This window comes from Microchirus variegatus (assembly GCF_963457635.1).
Source record: "Microchirus variegatus genome assembly, chromosome: 10".
NCBI classification, from domain to species: domain Eukaryota; kingdom Metazoa; phylum Chordata; class Actinopteri; order Pleuronectiformes; family Soleidae; genus Microchirus; species Microchirus variegatus.
The window spans coordinates 15,410,079-15,433,246 of NC_139811.1; the positions used below are offsets into that span (position 1 = coordinate 15,410,079).

Genomic DNA, 23,168 nt, shown 5'->3' on the forward strand with positions numbered 1-23,168 from the left:
GCTGGTTCTTTGAACATGGACCATGAACGTGTAGTGCTTCGTGTCTTAGTGCTCTGTGTTCATTGCAAAAGTCCTGATTCATTTTATTCAAGTATTTATATGACTGTACTTCATTGACAGTGTGCCTCCAGCTGAGCAGTGAGACAGATGAGACGCCACGAAACTGACTGACGCACTCACAGTTGGGCAAACTCTCGAGTGATAGGAAAGATTCTCCATAGTTGATTTTTTTTTTTTTATAATAATGACCTATTTTTCACAGGCGGCTGTGATTAATATGATTACGACAAGCTTGCAGTACCAAAGCAAGTGAACTCAAAAACTGTTTTTTGGATTAGTACAGGAGGAGGAGGCTACCGTCTCCACTCTGCGACAGATCAATCGAACACAGCACTTAACAGTGTCGGCTGGTTATAGAAAAGAAACCTCAAAACTGCTGCTAACCTCTCAGCTCCCCCAGAGTAGCTTTAACTGGGAGAGAGCACTTTTGACAATCTGTCCCCAGTGTGGGGAGGGTGACCAACATGCATTAGCCTAGTCCACCAGAAAGTGTGCCAGGTGTGTAGACTAGGGACTTTCAAGGCACAGAGCAGACAATTGGTGTTATATCACCTTGCAATGACCAATCATCAATCCCTCCTTTACCCAAGTGAAATTCAAGCACTGGTGTGTCTGGCTCCCCCCTCTGGTTGGACACTGTACACAGCATCCTGCCTGCTGTCCTCAGAACCTGTTTTGCTCCTGGATTGTCCAGCTGCTTTCCCGTAATTGAATCAACACGGCCAGTATGTGTATGAAAGGGCCACTGTGGTGATAAACACTAGTGTCTTGTGTTTTTAAGAAGTGACCCGACCCAAAACCAGCTGCGAAAAGCAGTTGGTCGTCCAATCGAAGCCCAACTTAGCCTGGTCGGTTCAAGTTATGTCCCAAGTGCAACAAATCTCACGCTGTGCCAAAAATACTCGGAGAGTCAAGTGGGATGTCGTTATTGTGCCACAAAGGGGGGTGCGATGCACTCAATGCCACAAATAGCTGGACTGAATAGGAAGCCACACTATTGCAAACTGCCTCATTTTACTCTGTCCGAAGGGGCAAAAAAAAGAAAAGAAAAAGTAATTTGACTTTTGAGAAAACTTTTCTCATGGTTCATTTATAAGCAGGCAACATGCAGTTACCACAATCTATAATCCTTACATGTATTTAAACATGTTACAGCTTCATGAGTTTCTTTCAACCCTAGTTTGCGCTTATTCAGTTTTTTCTGCATGGGTCAGTTTTGCTGTGGGCTCCTTCCAGAGTTGTGTTATGATGTTGACTGAGAGGAGAGGAGAGGTCGAGGAGCTGGAGAGGATCTTCCCAACACAAGGAGCATTCCTCTTAAAAGACTTGACACATTCAACCATCCACGATCCTTCCACTCCTCCATCTCTCCTCTCCACAGGCGGTCTTACTCTTCCACTGTCCAGTCTTAGAGCATCATTAGACCTTACTTAATGTTGTTTTATATTTGTGTGATTATTTTTTTTTTTTGCTGTTCTGACGAGACATTTTTCTGATGTCGAAGTTGCTTCTTGTGTACTGCGATGGCTGCTCTGCAATCAGCTTTCTGCTGCTGAGGTTGAGTCTTTTTAGGGAGAGATGAAGAGATGAAGAGAGGGGGAAGGTTTCGATTGGTATTCCAAGGCAGTGGTTCTCAACCTAGCAGGTCCTAAACATGACCTGATGCTTGTGGTAAGGCTCAGTGTACGTCTGTCCAGACTTCAACAAACAAAAGGACAAGTAAGCCACTCACATTCAGGCTGAATCAATATCGAGTTTGGTGATCTCCTGATCCTTCCCTTATCTAACCTGTGGTTAATGTCCGAGTGAGCTTATGTGAGAACATAGCAGGAGAAACTCCAGAGGATCCACAGTGATCCATGAGTGTGCTGCCACCTGCATGCTCCACCATCACCACTGGATCCTCTAAAGGTTCTCCTGCTACTATGAACAGACACCCAGACAATGTCCAGGTGCCGTATTCATGTCTGGAAATAGTGATGGTGTCACCAAGAGGTCAATATTTGTGTTGACATTTTGATACTTTATAAAGCTATTGGATGGATTTGTATGAATATCTGGTGCTGGGGATTAATTCTATTATTGAATTTGATTCCTTAGTCTCAGATAGCGCCATCTCCATGTCAGATGTTTGGATTACGGCTTGAGTGCAAAACTAATAACATTTTTGTTGTCATGCGAGTTCACTCAGCGTGTCACATTGTCACCTTGAGCAGGCGATAAGGTTGTTAGTGTTGAGTTAAAAATACAGCCATAACAAAGTACCACAGATATGACTTTCATATGTCTTTGTCCTCTTTGTTCTGAAGGAGTGAATATGACGACAGATGACGTCTTCCTAAAACAGAACGATGTGGGAAGGTAGAAACGTCGACGCTCAGATGATACTAATTTATGTTCAGGGTAAACAGGACAACAAAGGTTGAAAACCACTGCTGTGACATCACACCCCAACCATGACAATCACGATAGGATATGAGGATAAAATATTCCCTTTGTTTTGACTTGTTTTGACAGTGAGCTTCAGTGAAAGCATCAAGAAATTACATTTGACTGTAAAATGGTGGGCAGCGCTGAAAGCAAAGACAGAAAAGACTAAAAGAATGAATAAATTAATGGACAGGGGAGGCATAAAGGAGGGAAGAGAGTGTGAGCCAGCAGAGGGAAAACAGGCAGAGAGGATAGCTGTGCTGTGCAGCCGCTCTCCATCTGGCCACCTACCCAGCAAACAGTCCTCTCGGCTCTGTAGTTGCTGTGCCCAATGTGGCAGCCACTCACAGGCACCAGCCTGCTGAAAAGTAGGCCACTGAACTCTGTTTGCCCTCTGGGTTTTTTTTTTTTTTTTTTTATAGAATAAACCCAAAAGACTCAGCCCCCTGCCCCCCACCCCCTTTTTTTTTATAAACCAGAGATGCATTCCAGTCTCCCTAACAAGCTGCATTCACAGTAAACAAAAACAAATGAAATCTCACGGGCTGCCCCACAGGTCTACGAGCATTCACAGCAGAGATAAACTGCATACTTGTGCTTCAGCCTCAGAAATTCTTTGTCATCATTGCCTCAAGCACTTACCCCGAAACCTCATCTCTCACACACACAGGTTTGCACAGTGATCTTTTTAAGGACTCTCATCCACTCCCATTCATTTGGACAGAGAGTTATCCTTAACTGGCCCTAAACTCAACTCATTCCTTAGATGTGAGGTTCTGCCTCATCAGGACCAGATTTTGGACTTCAAGAGGACTGCTGGTCCTGTCAGTGTTTATGCCAGAAAAGCTGTAGCAAATACAGACATGCACACACACACCAGTCTCTCTGCAGGCTGCGTATTTGAACTGAATCTCTCATTGTGAGTGGACAATCCAGGCATGTGATGTCATCAGAAACAGGTGCTAAGCAGGCTAGACATGGTTTCCGTAGCAACAGTGAAAGCCACAGATGCGGCAGCTCTCCTCCTCCTCCTTCTCTCTGTTTGTCTGTTTCTCGTCTATTGATCGAACAGGGACTCAGCACAGCAGGAGAAAGCCGAGCGATAATGACACGGATCCTTCCAGGATCCACATGGTTTCAATATAAAAATAAGCTGTATGACCTTGTATTAACCCTTTGAGCTCAGACTCGACTGCACTTTTGCACCCCTCACGATGCGTGTAGATAAGGGGGATGCTGCCACACACATCCTTTCTCACAGCAGAGTGTTGTTCTTCAGTCAATTTGAGAAGCAGGAGTAATTGTACAAAATAGTTCAGAAAAATGCCTGAAATATAAAAAAAAAAGTTAGATTTTTTTCTTAAAGCGGTACTTTACGGCCGCAAATGTCATTAAAAGGGTGCCACTGACTGAAGTGCCAACAGTGCTGCATGACAAAGGGTTAATGATAAAACTATGGCCAAGCAAGGCCTGTTCAAACTTATGTTTTTTTGCACATGTGTGAGATATTATGTCAGTATTTGAATTTTTCCAAGTGCCTTTTTTTGTTATAGGTAAAAAAAATTAAATAAATATAGAAGTTATACTCTATATGATAAAAACAATGATAATATGAAAATATATTTTTCCTGGCATCATGTTCTGTGGCTGAACATGTGGCCGAATTTCCGAGTTGTAAAAGTCTCCAATTGGTACAACATAGCAGTGTGCTCCTGTTTTAGAGGAATTTTATTACGATATTGATAATAATGTCAATGAAAAGAGAAATGTTTAATAAAGTTGCATTTGATACAAGCTGTGTTTTGATTTGGGTCACAAATCTAAATGTTAAAATGTGTGTTCATTCATTTTCAGTCGCTTTATCCTCCACATGAGGGTCACGGGGCTGGAGACAATTGATGAGTTAATGTAACAATTCATAAGTACATTAAAAGGCTACATTAATAAGAGACTGATGATTCTATATCTTTATCCTCCTGATCACGTTGTGTAGCTTTAGCTTCAAGTCTCGGTCTACAGTGCTACATATGTATAGAGCCATTGTAGGTTTTCATTTATTTAAAATCGGAGGTGTTGTGCTATAGAATCAGGAGGAGGATTTTCTCTCCGACAGCTCAGAGCGACGTTTGCATTAACACACAGCAAATTTTCCCACAACAGCTTGGTTTCGGCTCAGCAGCGGCACACACATTTATCATCGAATAATACCCAGACAATCGCCAACAAATTAGAAATGTTATCCTCTAATGACTACTGTTTGTGCCTCCACTGCCTAAAAACCACAAAGTCAGGACTAGAGAAAAGGACAGGGCATTTATTAGGTTATAATTTACAGAGGACATGGGGAGGAAAGACGGGGGCAAATATCATATCATACTTCATGTTTCTGTATTCTGCTGTGACTGCTGCTTTTGGTCTTGTGACTGAATACTTAGCTCCTCGTCAAGACGCTCTTTGGCCCGCACCACCTAAACACAAACACAAACAACATTGACCGGCGATGAGAGAAAGAAAACACTTCAAAGAATGAATTTCTCCGACATGCTCGAAAGTCACAAATGTATATTTCAGAACAGAACTGGTCTGTGACATGGTCTGCATCACAGGGTCTTTGCAGGAATCCTGAAGTTAATTTCAAGACTTTTTCAAGACTTCAAAATATTGTAAGACCTTATCGCCACTTCAAGCTGTAATCAGCAACAAATATTTAACTTACAAAACAGTTATAGTTTGCAATTAAATGTATAGAGTACAATTTTGGGCGATTTCTGATATTATTTCTGATCTTGCAGGGCGAGCATGCCTGCGCATCGTTGTTTACAGGGAGGAAAATAAATACATTCATGCATACTTTTTGCATTAAAATTCTACGGACACAATTTAATACCTCATGAAATCACCATTTTAAACCCGTGGACACCCTGCATCAACACTGAAGATGAGGAGCATATGATTTGTATACCGCTGCAGTACCGTAAGTTCTTAATTTTATACAACATTAGTCAACATCATCAGCATACAACAATTATGAATACTACCGTTTTACATACATACAGATTTACATAATAGAGTATCTTCCTGAGAAGAGTTAAAATAACAATCAACTACCAATCAATCATTCCCATTTTGCTAATAAACACTATATATTTAAAAAGAAATGACTTTCTTCCAATGACAGATTGTGGCATGAAAGAGAAGTAGAGAAAGAATGATGAAGCAACGTGCTGTTGGAGGAGAAAACTAACCAGTGAGCGACACAAACATTTAAGAACCCTAACTTTACAGTGTGCGAATAAAGATTATCCCTACTAAAAGTATGTATATTGGTAATGTACCGATGTTTGGTTAATTTAATAATGACCTCTATTATTTCTTTAGAAATTCAAAAAAATGCAAAGACGTTTTTTTAAACCCATCTCTTTAAGTGGATCACTCCATGAGTCAGTGGGTTCTACATCCACCTACACTCCGCCCTCCCACTTAGTTTCAAGAAATTATGTTGAGTGTTTTGTGTGCAATTCTGCTAACAGACAAACTAACCCACCAAAAACAAAACAAAGTAAATATGTACAGTACACTTACTTTTGACTGTATGTAAAACGAACCGCCTACTGACTTGTCATTGACTTTAAAAAGGTGCTCATAGTTCTGAAAGAAAGAAATTCACGAGTGTTAGCGTTTGTTTTTAACCAACAGTTAAGACACACATTTTGTGATCACAAAAAGTTGAAATTCACTGATAGAATAAGCTGAACGTTATTGATGGATTCCTGATGCAAATCTTGACATGCATGGAAATCACAGCAAACAAACAAACAAACAAACATCACTACTGCAACCCATTCCACTCTAACCACTTGCATTACAGATAGAAATTTAGCCAGTATGTAATAATAAAAGAGTCGTGCAGACAGAGCAATGCATTATGGATGTGATACATGTTGTTATCATTATTGACAAGGTGAAAATAAAAAAATCCAAACAATATTTTATCAAATTAAAGGGTCAAAGCACCTTCTGAATCTCCTCAGGAGAGAGATCGGAGACATTGAGGATCTGCTGCGCCTCTTGTAGGGTTATTCCAGTGATGCTGGAGGCTGCAGCGGAGTGCTGACCTGCTGTGCCTCTGGCCCGCGCTGCTGCTTGGCTCGCTGTGACAGAAAATATAACATGCACTCAAGACATCAAAGAAAGTAAATGCAAAAACGATTGTACCGAGTGACTTATCTGATTGAATCCTACTATGACTACTTTGTGTTTTTCAATTCATGATTTCAGCAACAATGAACACTTATGATACGATAATGATCATACCTGCATATTCTTGTTGTAAAGCCCGAGCAAAGGCACGTCCCACCACCTGTGCGCCCATCACAATTATCTGTGCAAGATATTTAGCCTGCAGGGAAATAAAACACAAGCACAAAATCAAGATCAAGACGTCATAAGACACCGATGGTTGCTGGAAACAAAACAAGTAAAGGTCAGTTAATAGAGCTGATTAGTCTGGAAAGCATTATACCAATTGTTCAGATACAGATACAGATACAGATACGATATGTTAAACATTTTAAACTCTGAAGATGTAAACACATTTGTGCTGTAGCCATTTCAAAACATTATTTTCCAGCTGTGGAACAAAATATATGTCTCCCAAAGAAGAAATAAAAAGCCCAAGTCATCTTTTAGAGATTATTCTGTGTCAGGGTTGATAAATCCATGGCCTTTGGGTTGATTAGACCTGTTTTAAGGACAAGACGTTGAGGAATCACAGTGGTGGCACACTCGTTATGTTTCAGTGTTGCCTTCCTCGTTATAATAATGATAGCAACGATGTTGGACTTATATAAACGGTTTATTTAGATTGGTACTTATAAGTATAAGACTGTTTCTTTGAGTTACTTTTTTTTTTTTTACTGTTTTAGCAAACCTGGCAACCCTGACCTGCTGATAACACAAACGTAACTGCTGACATCACTGTGACAGCGTTTCCACAAGGTCCTGCGTCACGTTTAGTCACGATTTAATATCCCCACGTCCTGGTCCATGAGCGTCTCCTTAATCTCACGGACAGTTACATATTTGTGGACGAAGAGGACACAGCTGCCTTATGTAATAATGCTTAGAAAACAAACACAGTCAATGACACACAGCAGCTCCACCATGTCTCCTGCTAACGCTGCTAGCGCTGCTAACACAAACAAACACACCGCTGGACTCGGCAACGTTTACGCGACAACAATAACACGAATTCTTACCATTTAAAAAAAATACTATACAGTTTCAGTGAACAGTAAGCGGCCACTGCCTCCCGCACATGTACTCCAATGAAGGTTAGTGAAAGGTCGAAGTTCACGGTAGCACCAACGATACAAGTTTTGAGTGGATTCAATTGGTCGCTCATATCTGGAACACTGCCACATAGAGGCGCGGAAGTCCAACTGCAGGTGTGTTTCCCTCTTGTTTATTTTATCCAATTACAGGTTTAAAAACCCCATTAGCATTCAAAAGTTTTTGAAATAAAAACATGTATTATAAGTTATCGTTATTATTCATAAAGTAAAGCTATATATACATACATATACATACACACACACACACACATATATATACATATATATATACAAAGATATATGTATATATACATATATATATATACATACATACATACATATGTCATAAAAATCTATGAAACTTAATTGTCTGCACATTTAAAAACAACCAAGGTTGATCTAAGTGCTTTAGAGTTAAAGGCACAGCGAAATAAAAGGAACAAAACATACATAATAAAACAGTAAAAAGGTCATATATAGAGAGAATGCGACTAAATCACACAAACACCAGCAGTAATTGGTCCAAATGTGTTTATTGAAAGACAATATTTTTAAAAAAGAACAAAAAAAAGACCCACAATCCATCATTCACCTGATACAAAAACAACACTCCAAACTGTATAAAAAGGAAGTTCTTTTCAACACAATGGAAGGCAAGTGAATCCAGTGAAAACATTACAATTGTGTTTAAGAAATCACAAACACACACAGTTTACCCTGCACATGCACTGATGACACCTGCAGTTTGTGGACGTGCACGATCGTGGCTGAACTGCTGACTGTCAGTCAGTGGTTGTAAAGAAAGCCTGGATTATTGGTGATATTGCTCTGATCAGAGGTTAAAACCATGGCTGTTAGTTTTCAACATTATACTGTTATCGTCTAGTTACCACCACAAATACTTAATACCAGTTAATACGACAAGAAAGGTTAGCTCATTTAGTGAGGATTGTATCCCGAACAGTCTGAAACACAGCAAAGAGCAAGATTTGATGAAAGGAATAAGAGGAAATAAATCATCTAAAGTATACAAAGGCGGTTTGGCTTTCAATGCGTGACAATTCATTCATATTCTTTATCTTTAACCCCGACATAAACATAATAACAATAAACATTCAAATCTAAATTGGCACTAATACAGTAACATATGTTAGGAAAACATATAATATGAATGACTGTTATAAGAAAATTCCAGTTCATGGCCAAACATGAGCACTGGTGACCCTGTGGTATCCTCGTTTTGTTTTGTTTTTGCTGCTGAAGGTTTGAACGCGTTACAGTAAGAGTGAGTTTGTGTAAACAGGAAGTTTTGGTCATTCACGTGCACACAATATTCACTCATTGTTTCATCAGCATTCAGCGAGCGAGCCACTGTGGTGACAAATATCCACACACGATAATGTTACAGTGGGCAGAAAGAGTACGTGATTGTTTCTTTTTTAATATCAGGACGTTGTTATGTTTAAATCAAAATATCCATCGTTGTTTGTCGTCAGTAAAACCATTATTTCTGTTATTAATTATGTTTATATATCATTTCCTATTGTGATTTTAGTGATAGTTGGAAAAAAAAGCAAAAAAAACCTTACAGTCTCCTGAATGATTGTTAAAATATTTAAGAATTCTAATCAAACATTAAATAATGTTTGCACATCAACTTTCATGCAGTTAGACAACAAACACTTATATTATATCATGACATATTATTTCCCAAACCTGCACCGATACACATACAGTACTCATTTTCAGAAGGTATTTTTTTGTTGTTATGTGAATATTTTGCATGCGTCACCCAGGCAGGGTGTTTGTAGGCGACTCAGCTGAGGGTTTGCTCGCACTGTGCAGTATTTTTATTTCTTTTTCTTTATTTGTAAGACGTAGGCTGAGATGTTAGTTAAGAAGACATCAGAGGTGGCACTGACACTTGGCAACATGGAGACCGATCTCCTCACACTGTTGTTGGCACCGAGACAAAGGCAGAACGTCTCCTTTAGTCGTCCTGAAAAACAGAGAGTAGAGTAGATGTTGGTTATTTTATTGATGTTTTATGTCCTTTATGTGGTTAAAGGTGCATTATGTAATAAATCTAAAGCAACAGGTCATAAAATCCTCCTAATATGTCACAGAGACTCAGGAATAATGTTCATATAACAAACTGAACTCACCAACAACAACAGTACAGCCAAAATATTCGCATAAAAAAAATATTTTGCAGACTGCAAATCATGTTTGTGTTTTGAAATCATGTTTTGGCATGTGGCGCCACCTACCGCTGTCTACCAGTCATTGCAGTCAGTAGAGTCTCAGCTGCCGAGCAACCACGGGTTGCCAGTTACGTCAGAAAACGAAACCTAAAAGACCTCTAAAAAACTGTTTTTGGCCACATTCTTACATATGGCGCCTTTAATGTCTTGAGTGTATTATCTTTTATGGATTTTAATGCAGGACCACACGGTTGATGTCATGGTTAGCTCTCTTTCCTTTACAGCAACCGACCCTCAAGTGGAGGATAAAGTGGTAGAAGATGGATGAATGGATGGATTTTACTGTTGCTTTTTAACATTGCTTTATAAATCAAATTGGACTGGACCGGACTGGATCGGATGACATTCACTCACCCACTCGTCCTCATCGACCCCCTCAAAGGACTCCTGTGGCAGTGGCTCGTCCATGTTCCCCAGCTTGGCCACCATGGCACTGAGCAGCTGAGCGATACATAAACAGACATAGTCATAGAAACGAAAGCACGTGTCGTAGAAAGGCAATAATACCGTATTTTAGTTTGTTCTCACCTCCTCTTTCTTCTGCTCGTCAGATTTCTCCTCCAGGTAAACAGACGAGGGAAGGTATTTCCTGACTGGAGCCTCTTTGGGGGCTTCACTCACTGAGACAAAATACACACACACACGCAATCAAGACTAAAGAAATACAGTAGACTATATTCAACACTGACATATTAGACCGTGGAGAGAAGCAGCTTCAGTATGTGATGTGTTCCTCACCTGGAGTCATGTCTTTGGGCTTCAGGCTGATCTTTTTGTGTTGTCCATTGGAGCCGGACAGCCAGGCAGAGGCGGTCAGAGCTGGTTTCCACCACTCTGCTGTGTCTGTGTACACGTCATCCTGGAAAAACTCTTTCTGAAGACCCAGAGGAAAGAGAAAGAAATAGATTTTATTAAAGGAACAATGGTTAGTGCGGGTGCAGTATTCACATGTGTTCTCTAGGTGGCGGAGTTGGCTCTCAACCTTGACGCGCGGCACCCTGAAGGCCACAGGCTCGACGGACGTCTTAGTGAGCATTAGCCCGACTGCTATCTCCACGTCGCGCACGTTGCACTCCGTCTTGGGGAGAAAGGCCAAGCCCTGCAAATGGGAAAGAACAAAAAAGTGCCAGAGATTAGTGAACGCAGACAAACAAACACCACAAACAGAGCATTTTAAACACTCAGCTATCTGTGTATGCAGTGTATGTGTGGATGGCAGGGTTGGGTACCAGTACCTGCACTTGTATGGATTTAAACGTGAATGGTACACAACACTAATGGTTGGATGCATAAATCAAATGTTAAAATACCAGCTCAGTACCTTAAGTATCTCAGGAGAGTTGTAACTGCTGCACTCAATAAAGTATGGCTCCTCGGGGATGATCTCGTAAATGTGCACTCGGGTGTCGCCCTACAAGACAGAAGAAATCACAAGTGCAATTCTGATTTTGTTCTTGGTTTTGATTCAAATGTAACTTGTGACTCTTGTTTTATTTATTTTAATGTGCTTACTTTTCCAGTGAGAATAGCCACACTGGTGTCAGGGTCATAGAAAGGGATGAGCGTGGACGGGCAGATGCCAGCATCAGCAGTGGCTACGGCTCCAGAAGACAGAGAATCTGCAGGGTGCAGGTACAGCTGTCTCTGACTGTGACTGCAAGAGAAGGACGAGAGAGCAATGGTAAGCTTTCTCTTGACCGGCTCAGTGCTGTTCTATGAAAACACATTTTAACATATTATGTACCGGTCAAATCCAGACACCAGCAGGTATTTGCCCTCACACACCCACAGTAAACGAGCTCCTCTGTGGCCCTCGGGGCCAGGGCCTTCCTACAAAACAACAAACAAACAGTTAAGGAACATCGTAATGTAGTAACTGTAGTATGCAAAGAACTACGTGGAGCTAAGTATGCAAAGAACTACGTGGAGCTATGCATGTTATATTACAAGAGAAAAAGACACATCTCACTTCTCAGCCTTTATTTTTATGGCAATATCAAACCATATTACATACCTGCACAGGTGCAGTGGACTTGCGAGGGTCATAGATGCGAATTTTCCCGTCTTTACACACGGTGGCCAAGAGCTTCCCGTCTGGGCTCCATGCCATACTGAAAATCTGAGCAAGAACCACGAGGCGACAGGAAAACTCAGACACTTATTGCCAAAAATAAGATTTTAACTTGTAAATGTATTCCACGCACCTGTTCCTCGTGTCCAGTGAGGAGATTGACCTGCTCTCCGCTCTCCAGGCTCCACAGTCGGACTGTGAGGTCATACGATGAAGACACCAAGAGTCCACTGGCCAAAGGGTGAAACTTGATGGAGTAAATCTTCTCTGTGTGGCCTATGAGGGGAGGTCAAAGCGGTTTGTCGGTTCATTTTACTTTCATTTCACTGAAACATGCACATACTTCAGACTTGGAAACAGGACACCATCCTACCTTGCATGATGAGCTCGGGCTCAGTCAAGGTTTCTTTCAGACCTCCCTTTGGAACCTGCCACACCCGGATCTTAGCATCATCACCAGCTATGACAGTCAGGGAGGGACAACAGAATCAATGGAAATGTGAGCACCTAGATCACATTTTATAAACTGAACGACTATCACTACCTCCATTAACACACTGGGGACCATTTTAGTGTGTTTTTGAGGTCACTTTGGCATGTGGATTGGAAGAGCCAGGAATCAAACCACCATTTATTTAACTTAACTTATAGGGACCATCAACCTGTCAGGGACTAAGGATAGAAATTAGCCTTTGGCTATAATCCTGTATATTTAAATTGTTTGATTATTATTATTAATATACATTGTCCCATAAACAAAATCAACTGCTTTTTAGGGGACACAGCTTAAAAAAAACCTCCAGAGCCACAGTCAAAAATAAAGTGGAAAAGACATTTCTGTTTTTATTTTGGTATTTGGTAACCACTTAGTGGTAGAATGCACTCTCTATTTGCACAAGGTGATTTAGCTCAGGATTTTGGTTGCTGACTAAGTAGAGAGGCACACACGTGTTTGACCATGTGTGATGATTTTAATCATTTTAGTCATATTATGACATGGTCAGTATGTATTGCATATGAAAATGGTAAATTAAATGGTAAATGGCCTGTATTTATATAGTGCTTTTCAAGTCTTGATGACCACTCATAGGTGCTTTTACACTACAGTTCGATTTAAAAAAAAGTACAGCTACACAAGCTCTTATATGTTCACAGAAGAGTAATAAATCTTGTTGCAGAGATATACACCATCAGTCAGTGGATTTGAGCAGCAGTGGCCGTCACATGTTCGTTTACTCACCCACAGCAAGCCTGTGTGTGTCGAATGGGTCCCATGACAAGTCGGCCACATTGACAGCGTTTTGGACGGTGGGCAGATCTGTCTCTGGTACCCTGCCAGGCTGAGAGCGCTGAGGAGAGCCGATAAATTCACTCACTCACGTGTATGTACAAACATACAGACGAAAGTACAACAGTGGGAACCCATCAACATTCTTTTGAATCAACACGACTTGTACCTCAAAGATGGCAATCTGCCCCCCTGAGATGGAGAGAGGTACGGCCACAAGTTGACTGTTGACACAGAAGCCGTCACACTCGCCCGGCGTGGTCAGGTTCAGGTTGCCTATGTTGGTAATGTGCGTGTCCCGATGCATGAGTGTGCCCTGGATGTGACGGAACTTGGAGGATGGTCCTGGACAGGAGAATTCTTTTTTTAATATACTTTCTGATTTAACTTTTACATCACTACAAATATAATGTAAGAGGAAACCACAGGGCAGCATAATTATTTAAGGCAAGTCACTGTAGGTAATAACAGGTATAAATGATCAATGAATGATGGTTGAGCTCAGTCCTCAGTTTCAGTGTGCATGCTGATTCACTGTCACACAGTGTTCTGACTTTAATAATTAATAATGTGATCAGAGACATCTGTGTTTTTCCTGGTGAAATGTGTCAAAATGGCTGCTGTGCAAAGAGAAGAGGCTTTAGCTCCCAGTAACTACATTTAAAGTGATTTATATGGATGATGATCTCAGGTTTGGCCTGATAGGACAGGCCTGATTTGACCATCTCTGTTCTAATAGGGCACTTTAAACTGAATCTTATTGTAAGAGCTGAGATAATGACCTTATATGAATGAGATCTTCTGACGCCAATAGAATTCTTATTGAAATAACTTTTCATTTTTAATTGGATTACAATCAAACACACACCACACTAATGAATGTAAAAGTATGTCTCTCTGATTCAACCATAGTAGGTCATTGCTGAGGAACCACATTGATCAAATGTGTTTACACCACACCAACATCTACGTGTGTCCATACCTAACATGCTCTGGATGGCCTTGGTGGTCTGGCTGGGACTGGGACTGGGGAGGAAGCCTGAGGAGAGGCCAGAGGTGGAGGAGGGAGAGCCGGATTGGGCAGCGCTGCTGCTGGGAGAACTGAGAGGACTACTAGAGGTGGAGCAGCCACGAGCTGGATCCTGTGAAGTTTTTAGAAGGTTAATGGTATCAGAGCGACTGGTGGCACGATGAGAGAAATGCTTCTGGGAAAATCCAATTAGATGTTCTTTACCCCTTTGCTCCCCCCATTGGCCGCCTCCATTTTTGCAGGCATCTGTCTTGCTGCAGGGGCCTTTGTTTTGGGCTGTTTTTCAGGCTGGAGGCTGACTTTCTCCACCTGAGGACAAGCAGAGCGAAATGTTTGAGGTGTCCACACAGTTTTGGATGAAGACAGGATGAAGTTGAGAGTTGAGAGGAGAGAACCTTTACCTGCTTGTTCCCTCCCTGCCACCACTCATCAGCAGACATGGCTGGAGTCGTGCCCACTGTGTCTGGATAAAGGTCGTCATGAAACTCCTGGCCTGAACTCTGGAAGAGAGAATGCCTCAAGTTTAAGTTTACAAGGAAAGCAGGTTTGGAAAACACCAACTGACATTTTCTGAACAAACCACAACTAGTAATCATCCATCCATTTTCTGCCACTTTATCCTCCACATGAGGGTCGCGGGGGGCGCTGTGCCAGTCTGAGTTGACATAGGGTGAAAGGCGGGATACACCATGGACAGGTAACCAGTCCATTACAGGGCCGTATAGAGACAACCATTCACTCTCACACCTGTGGTCAATTTAGAGTGTCCAATTGTGCCTAATCCCCATATTGCATATTGACTGTGGGAGGAAACCGGAGAACCCTGGGGGGGGGAACCCACGCACACATGGGGAGAACATGCAAACTCGGATGCAGAAAGTGTCATGAACCTGGGTACAACTAATCAGTTGATCAAAAATAATTGATAAAGTTGTTGCAGCCCTGCTGACTTTAGTAATCAGATGGAAAAATAGGGCCATTTCCTTATAGACTATAGAATTGCCTGCACCATTCAAGTAAAAAATAAAATAAAATACAGGTTTAATTTCTGCATTGGCTTCACTTTCAGAACCCGCTGAATTTCATATACACTACCGTTCAAAAGTTTGGAAAATGTCCTTATTTTTGAAGGAAAAGCGTTTTTTTTCCAATGAATATAACATTAAATGAATCAGAAATACACTCTATACATTGTTAATGTGGTAAACGACTATTCTAGCTGCAAACTCCTGGTTTTTAATGGAATTTGTACATAAGTGTATAGAGGCCCATTTCCAGCAACCATCTCTCCAGTGTTCTAATGGTACATTGTGTTTGCTAATGGCGTTAGAAGGCTATTGGATGATTAGAAAACCCTTGAAAACCCTTGTGCAATGATGTTAGCACAGCTGAAAACAGTTTTGCTGGTTCTTTGACGAAAGGGCAAAGTTATTATTTTGAATAAAAATCATTATTTCTAATCTTGTCACTGTCTTGACTATATTTTCTATATTTATTTTGCAACTCTTGAGGAATAAAAGTGTGACTTTTTAATGGAAAACACAAAGAAATTGTATAGGTGACCCCACACTTTTGAACGGTAGTGTACACTCTATGGTTTTTGTACACACCTTACGAGGAACTTGATAGCTGATCGGCACGATGACGCTGTCCGTCAGCTGCAACACGCGCATCACTTCACAAGACATCACGTCCAACGCCAGTTTTGGAACCACGGCAGCCCCTCGGGTGGCGTTGTCTAAAAGGCAGTGGCTCACTACGGGGGTTAAAGTTGAGAAAAGACAACAACAACAAAAGAGAGAGTTGAGTAACTGGGATAAAAGCTGTGGTAATTCTCGGCTGAAAGATGACAGACGACCGACTCTCACCTTGGGAGAGGAAAGGCTCGGAGGAAGAGACTTCAAAACAGTCAATGAATGTGTCTCCCTGTGCAGAGCAGAACATGATTACATTAGACACTGATAAACACAGAAAGATTAGTTGAGTAATAAATCATCAGAACCTAAGAGTTTATCTCCTGTCACGAGTTCATTAACGTTTAAAGTTCAAATCTGTCAACACCTCTTAATTACAGCTCTGCAACATGAATACTTTCATTTCACAACGACGAAGGGACATGTTTTTTTTGGAAAAACGTACCAGTCCTGCAAGTACGAGCAAACCGGTGTCTTCATCAAACAGAGGGATCAGCATCCTGAGAGCACAGAGACAACAGAGGGAGGACATTAATGTTTAACTTTAACTGAGCTGCGACAGAATCCTTTTTAATGCAGATACAGGATCTATGGAATGAAGTTTTACAAAGACGCCACTAGATGGCGCTGTATGCTCAGTTTTAGGGTAAGAGGGGGTGACATGACAGTGAGTTCTGCCCCAGGTTTTTCACTGAGTGAATTATACTTAATCACATAAACATGAAACAATTGTTTTTTTATTATTGATTTCATATTGCACCGTTAAGGCTTACAAGCGTTAAGGGGCGGAAAACTTTTAACCCCATGAGGAATACATTTCAAAATTTACATTTTTATGAATGGATTTTTTTTACTATCCAATTTTTTCCAAAATTAAATGTTTTAAATCTATGAAAAGTAAGACATTTGTGGAAAAAAATGAAAATATATAGTTCCCTGAAGGCTATGTTGACATCCTCTTATGTCCTGTTTGATCAAAAAGAACCAGGACAGAAGATAATGGCTGCTCTAACCACTTCGGAAATGCGGTGGAAATGCAGCTCTTGTGACGGCCTTATGTTGATGAGCTTGAGTAATGTTGCTATTCTCGACGGTAATGCCACTCTGTGCTGCCTCCACATCAACTGGAAGTCACCAACCGGTGATGTAATGTTCCAAGTATGACAATATAATGACAGACTTAGTTCGAGTATCCTAAGCAACGGGTGCACGATGACACGCAAGGGTTTCTGCTGTGCCCATTGTGAGAAGAAGTGAGGAAAAGAGTGTGTGTCTCTGTGTGTGTGTGTGTGTGTGTGTGTGTGTGTGTGTGTGTGTGTGTGTGTGTGTGAGTGTGTGTGTGTGTGTGTGTGTGTGTGTGTGTGTGTGTGTGTGTGTGTGTGTGTGTGTGTGTGTGTGTGTGTGTGTGTGTGTGTGTGTGGATTTAAAAATAAAGTATACATATGTTTTCCACATTTGACCGACCTAAAGATTCAGGATCAGTCCGTTCGTGAAACTCATACAATGGGGTTTTAGGGGGTTAAAAGAACTGAAGAAGCCTCTTGGGTGAGAGGTGAAATTACTTCAAATATTAAAAAGTTGCCTACAATTAACTACTGAAGTAACTTAGTATCTTACTAATGTTTAACAAAGACAAAAATCAATAATTAAATCAAAAATCAAAGGAATACATTAGACATACACCTTTGTTCGTGGCAGTCCAGTAATACTGGACTGAGAAACAGCTCAATATTGGAAAGGCATAACATGTTTTAGTAAAGAAAAATGAAGGCAACTGGATTCTGTGAGGTTATTGATGACATTTCACTTCTTCAGTTTGAAGAAGTCTTTTGGATGAGAGGTGAAACAGAATCCAGTTGCCTTTGTTTTTGTACTTAAAGGATGATCTGGATGACCGAGAACTTCACAGACACATAGCCTGCGAGGTAAAACTGAATTTTCTTTCTATTATTTGTCTAAAAAGCATTTTTGATTTGAACAAATTCTGAACCAAAATATGTCCACAGCTGTTTCAGTGATATTGGTTTTCACAAAAGCAAAGACAGAGGCAACAAAGAAAGATGACGGGAAATAAGATAAGAAAGCAAATACATTAGGATCTGTAAAGGTTGCGTGGCGACTGGAGTCTGTTACAGATCCAAATCTTAAGTGGTTCCAAGACCAAAGCAGCCTGAAGTTTAAGAAATACAATCTCCTTTAACCAGTTGTGCTTTTTAATTAAGTTTTCTAAAGGTCAAATATGTAGGCATAAGCACCACCTAATGGTGAGACTGTGGATTGTAACAAAAGAAGGAGTGCTTTGCTCTGCCCTCTTTTTCTCCAAGCACATCAGGTAACTACTATGGCCTCTGAGCACCAGCTGTGTTCTAAGCTTCTACTTTGAACCTGGTCCGTCTGTTCAGGCTGCTGTAGAGACATGGAAGTGCAAGATGGCGGCCCTTTGTAAAAGCTTAAGAACATACGCAGCAAAAGGTTTGTTCTAAGTGATTCTACACTTGTACTATACTAATACATAGTGTATCTGATTTCACACACTGGACCTTTAAATCTCAGATTTATGTTTTGTTGTTTCCCCTTATCTACCGGTTTATCCTCTCTATTTCACCATTAGAATCTGAACTCCCATTTTGAAGCCTCCAGCAACAAGATTTGGCCGGTGCCATGTTGAGGTTTTGCAAAGTTCAGAGGTGCAACCAGACTCCTATTGGACGATACACCATCTGGTGTCCATTTGCTATTGAACCCCCAAACTAGCAATTAAGACCATTATCCTCAGGAATAAACTGTTCTCCCATTGACTACCATTCAATCAGACTTCTTTTTTTGCAACCAGCAGAGTCGTAACCTATATATTGTTACTTCACCCAGGAAGACTACATCCATGTGGTCTATGATTTCAGCCTGATTCCAGATCCACCCCCCCCCCCGCATCCCTCCCCATCTCCCTCTGTTCCAGTCCTGTAAAGTCAGTGAGGGGTGGTCACGCTTCATTGGTGCTGCCGAGTGTTTCCCATGTCAGAGTCAGTCCACAGGGAGTCTCCTTAACACCTCCATTCCCACACCGTTCTCCCTTCCCCGTCATCCTTTCCCTTTCCAATTAAACAGCACTGCCACCTTGCACCCAGCCCCTTTGCGGCGCCTCCAGTCCCCAATTGTTGCTCTGTCGTCTTATCTCCGTTTTTCTCACAGTAAACATACAACAAGTCAAACAGCCACATAATCAGAGCGGGGCTTTATCACTGATAATAGCCTCTGTTTACTATCACTTTTCATGCTCCAGCTCACCACTGGTCCATTTTCCCACACGGGAAAATCAACACGCGCATGCGTGCGCATATCATTAGGCACATACTGTATGTGCGAGCACACATACATACATAAATGTGCAAATAACACAGTGTGCACATGCATTAATTTCATCGCTTTTGGTGACGCTGAGTTAAGGAGAGCGGGTAGCGCAGATCTGGATCACATGGTGTGATTATGAATGAGAAGGAAAACTATTACTGACCTCATTCATGAGCTTAGGGGTGAGGCCATAAATAGAAGAGTGTGTTTTTGTGTGCGTGTGTTTGTGAGTATGACCTTTCCTGATCTTGTCAGGACCAGTAGGCCTCAAGGGGACCAAAACCTGGTCCTAATCAAATATAACTTCCCTTGTGAGAAACCGGTTATGTTTTAGGGCTAAGATTACAATAATGGTTGGTTAGGGTTAGGGCTAAGGCTTTGGTTTGGCTGTCCAAATGAACAGAAGTCGATGCAATGTGTGCATGTGTGTGTGTGTATGTGTGTAATACATGTTTGCTGTAGGCTGTGAGGACCCATTTTGGTCCAAACCTATCATTTTGAGGACCTAAAATTGGTTTAAGGGTTGGGGTTAGGCATGTAGTTGAGATCGGGTTCGGGAAAGTATACTGTCTATAAATGTCCTCACAACGATAGTGTGTGAGCACACGGTACGCACACACTGTGTAGAGAAATATACTTACAAGAAGGAAAGACAGCATAATAACAGCATTTTACTTAAGTCAAAATCTCAGGCACAAGTGCAGTATTCGCACCCACCATCAGCTCAACACTCTTTTCTGACACTTTAGAACACGTTATGCCGCCGTGCTGCGGCCTGCTGCTCCGACCTCTCACCGGCACTCTGCTGCTATCAGAGTTTAGACAAACCAGGCGATAGGGGAGAGAGCGCGCGCCTCCTGCCTCGTCTGCCATCGCCTCACGACGCTCGCTGACATAGAACCGAGAGACAGATCATATAAAGTGACCTTCTGCCCATGACAGCAGCTTTCAGCACCAGCAGATATGATGGCCATATTACGGGAGTGTGAATGTGTGCGCGTGTTCAAATGCAGGCATATAATGATTATGAGAATGCGTTGTGGTGGTTTGATAAGGCAGGAGATACTGGAGAAAATGGACTAATGGAAGGCAGTCAATGAATACGTGGATGACAGACAAAGTCAGAAATGTGTGTGTGTTTGTTTTACATATTTAGGACCTTTTCTGGGACAAATACTGACTTGTTGAGGAACAAACGTCCTTTTGAGGACCAAAGCCTGGTCCAAATAAGGCAGAATCTAATTTCTGAGGCTCTGGTTGAGGTTAGGTTGATTGTTTATAGGGATAAGGTTAAGTTAGGCTTTACAAATTAATGTCAATGCAGTGTCCTAATAAGAATAGTTGTGCAAAACGTGTGTGTGTGTGTGTGTGTGTGTGTGTGTGCGCCGTTCAAGCCACCGCACAGTAACAATTTAATTATATGTGCAAGTCAAAATAAACTTTCAGAACCTAAAAAAAAAAATCCTTATGCCTACATAAGCATGACAAAGTATGAAAAATGTACAAACTCACAGCGAGGGAGCATAATATACAGTCACATCCAGACACAGTGATAGCATCAGACACACAGCGGTGTTTTATGCACTGAAGATAATGAAAGCAGCCTGCAGAGGCATGAGGTTACAAGCTGAGCTATAGCAGCTATAAGACCTGATCAGTATCAGCCAAAGGGACTTTTCTTACTTTAATGATGAGTCTTTACTGCTAAAATAAATACACAATAAGCTGCAGCTGACAGTTAGGAGCAGGCAGAAAGTCAAAAAGAAACACTATACAACATTAAATACACTTAGGGTTTATGCCATTTACCTATTTACACACACACACAGATGGTACAAACATGGGGAATCGAACCATTGACCCTCTGATTAATGGATGGCATGCTTTTGTTATTTGCATTGAACTGTTTTATTAACATTCCAAGTTTAATGTGCACAATAACTACGTCATCTGAGTTTGGACTTGAGGAGAACCCTCTTCAAGCTGGTACACATTTTCTCCACTTGTTTGGATTGTTGTATGTATGTACACATAATCGTTTCTGTAATGCTAATTTACATAAATATCTCATCAGCCAATCACACGGCAGCAACTCAATGCATTTGGGCATGTGGACATGGTCCAGACGACCTGCTGAAGTTCAAACTGAGCATGGAATAGAATGGAGAAGAAAGGTGATTTACAGTAAGTGACTTTGAACGTGACATGGGTGTTGGTGGTGGCAGACAGATATTTCAGAAATTGATAATCTGCTGGGATTTTCATGCTCAACCATCTCTGGGGTTCACAGACAAAACATCCAGTGAGTGGCACTTCTGTGCGTGGTAGACACTAAGTGACATTCCTGCCAATTCGTTGTGTACCTAATAAAGTGAATGAGTGTAGATTTTATTTTATAGATTTTAATTCTTATAACCCTCAAGAATAAATCAACAGATGCTGTCGACTTTCCACAACACTGGAAACCATGTTTAAATGATGTACTGTGACCTCAGTTTTGATTCTATTTTCATTTCACCCCCCCCCGGTTATGTCATCCCAGTGGGAGTGATGCGGCACTATCAGTGAGGGTGAAGGGTCTGCTGAACTGCGAACTCCAACAGTCCACTTTATCTGCAGTGCCTGCAGCTCGTCCAGCTGCCAAAGCCGCCTGCCACTCCTGTCCCACTGGCCACAGGAAAAGCTTTGGCCAAACTGTAATAATGCTTGGATTACTGCACTGACTGAGACTCAATGCAAAACTGATAAAATACGAGGTCGGCATCCTTTTCCCACACTCAAATGGATGTTAAATTCAATGGCAGCCAAGGTCTTATTTGTCGAGAATCAATTACTTTAAGTAGGAAGTGAATGGATTTATTATGAAATAATTGAACAGAGGCTATCATTTAGAATCCTGGTGAAATAATTTACAAAAAAAAAAAAACCTGTGGTTGAAACAAATGTTCATCACTCACTGGGTGTTTCTTGGAATCTAAACTGTTGACAGAGAGAGACACTTGGGAATGTGGTAGAATATGGGTGCTATATTTACTCCCTGTGTTTCTGAATCTATCTACCTCTTCTTGGACCTCTTCTTGGCTACATGTGTGTTTTCACATTGAGGAAAAACAAGACTGAGCGTCTGCGTCCGTGATATATTGGCTGAACACTGTGTCAACATGCTGACATATTTATGTTTAGCAGGTATTGGGTTTATAGCGTCACATGTGTTTTTCTGAACATGTTAATATTCACTAATTGACACTAAATGATGTAAACAACTAAATCCAATGGTAGTTAAAAATACCTAAGGAATAAGGAAAACCAAGCTGTAACTAAATAGCTGTAGCCCAGATTTCGAAGTATGACCATCAAAGCGATGCTTTTTCATTGTTTGGGATATTTGGGATTATTCTTTTAATAACCTTGCCCCGTCTTTACCGTTCGCTGTGATAACAACATGTTCTTTCTGCTCCAACGTTATTACTTTTGAAGACGGGAATTGGACACGCTAATGGTTTTAAGTCCACTCGCTCCGCAGGCCCACGGGTGTTCACATCTCTCCAACAATGGAAGAACTGGTGCGGAATAATCCACTGGTGATTAACAGGGATTCATTATGAAACCACACTGGATGCGTAAAACTGTCTCCAGGATGTTAAACCCCA

At 41.3% G+C, this 23,168-nt stretch overlaps 2 protein-coding genes across 2 annotated transcripts in view; both read right to left on the reverse strand.

Moving 5' to 3' along the window:
* Positions 1 to 4,832: 4,832 nt before the first annotated feature.
* On the reverse strand, positions 4,833 to 7,811 carry pam16 (presequence translocase associated motor 16). The gene is made up of 5 exons (XM_083897154.1): positions 7,749 to 7,811; positions 6,805 to 6,889; positions 6,505 to 6,641; positions 6,073 to 6,138; positions 4,833 to 4,958 (listed from the first exon to the last, which is right to left on the reverse strand). Exons 1-5 carry the CDS (start codon positions 7,749 to 7,751, stop codon positions 4,869 to 4,871), a joined length of 381 nt encoding a protein of 126 aa, XP_083753280.1. The 5' UTR covers positions 7,752 to 7,811; the 3' UTR covers positions 4,833 to 4,868.
* Positions 7,812 to 9,599: 1,788 nt separating this feature from the next.
* The window catches only part of coro7 (coronin 7), a gene marked incomplete at its 5' end in the record, with an annotated part of 106,460 nt that continues 92,891 nt past the window's right edge, over positions 9,600 to 23,168 (reverse strand). Inside the window, 19 exons of the mRNA XM_083897152.1 lie at positions 9,600 to 9,822; positions 10,442 to 10,528; positions 10,616 to 10,707; positions 10,826 to 10,961; positions 11,070 to 11,186; positions 11,409 to 11,498; positions 11,600 to 11,741; positions 11,832 to 11,917; positions 12,102 to 12,206; positions 12,292 to 12,434; positions 12,532 to 12,618; positions 13,399 to 13,507; positions 13,616 to 13,791; positions 14,429 to 14,588; positions 14,681 to 14,785; positions 14,878 to 14,976; positions 16,087 to 16,232; positions 16,345 to 16,402; positions 16,616 to 16,670. Of these exons, the coding sequence (XP_083753278.1) occupies positions 9,814 to 9,822; positions 10,442 to 10,528; positions 10,616 to 10,707; positions 10,826 to 10,961; positions 11,070 to 11,186; positions 11,409 to 11,498; positions 11,600 to 11,741; positions 11,832 to 11,917; positions 12,102 to 12,206; positions 12,292 to 12,434; positions 12,532 to 12,618; positions 13,399 to 13,507; positions 13,616 to 13,791; positions 14,429 to 14,588; positions 14,681 to 14,785; positions 14,878 to 14,976; positions 16,087 to 16,232; positions 16,345 to 16,402; positions 16,616 to 16,670 (2,002 nt within the window). The 3' untranslated portion in view covers positions 9,600 to 9,813. The remainder of the gene's footprint in view (positions 9,823 to 10,441; positions 10,529 to 10,615; positions 10,708 to 10,825; positions 10,962 to 11,069; positions 11,187 to 11,408; positions 11,499 to 11,599; positions 11,742 to 11,831; positions 11,918 to 12,101; positions 12,207 to 12,291; positions 12,435 to 12,531; positions 12,619 to 13,398; positions 13,508 to 13,615; positions 13,792 to 14,428; positions 14,589 to 14,680; positions 14,786 to 14,877; positions 14,977 to 16,086; positions 16,233 to 16,344; positions 16,403 to 16,615; positions 16,671 to 23,168) is intronic.

Excerpts from the sequence above, each read along its gene's own strand:
- pam16 (XM_083897154.1), bottom strand. Across the intron at positions 6,139-6,504 it reads CTCCTGAGGAGATTCAGAAG|AACTATGAGCACCTTTTTAA; the intron begins GTGCTTTGACCC and ends TCTTTCTTTCAG. Across the intron at positions 4,959-6,072 it reads CGTTTTACATACAGTCAAAA|GTGGTGCGGGCCAAAGAGCG; the intron begins GTAAGTGTACTG and ends GTTTGTGTTTAG.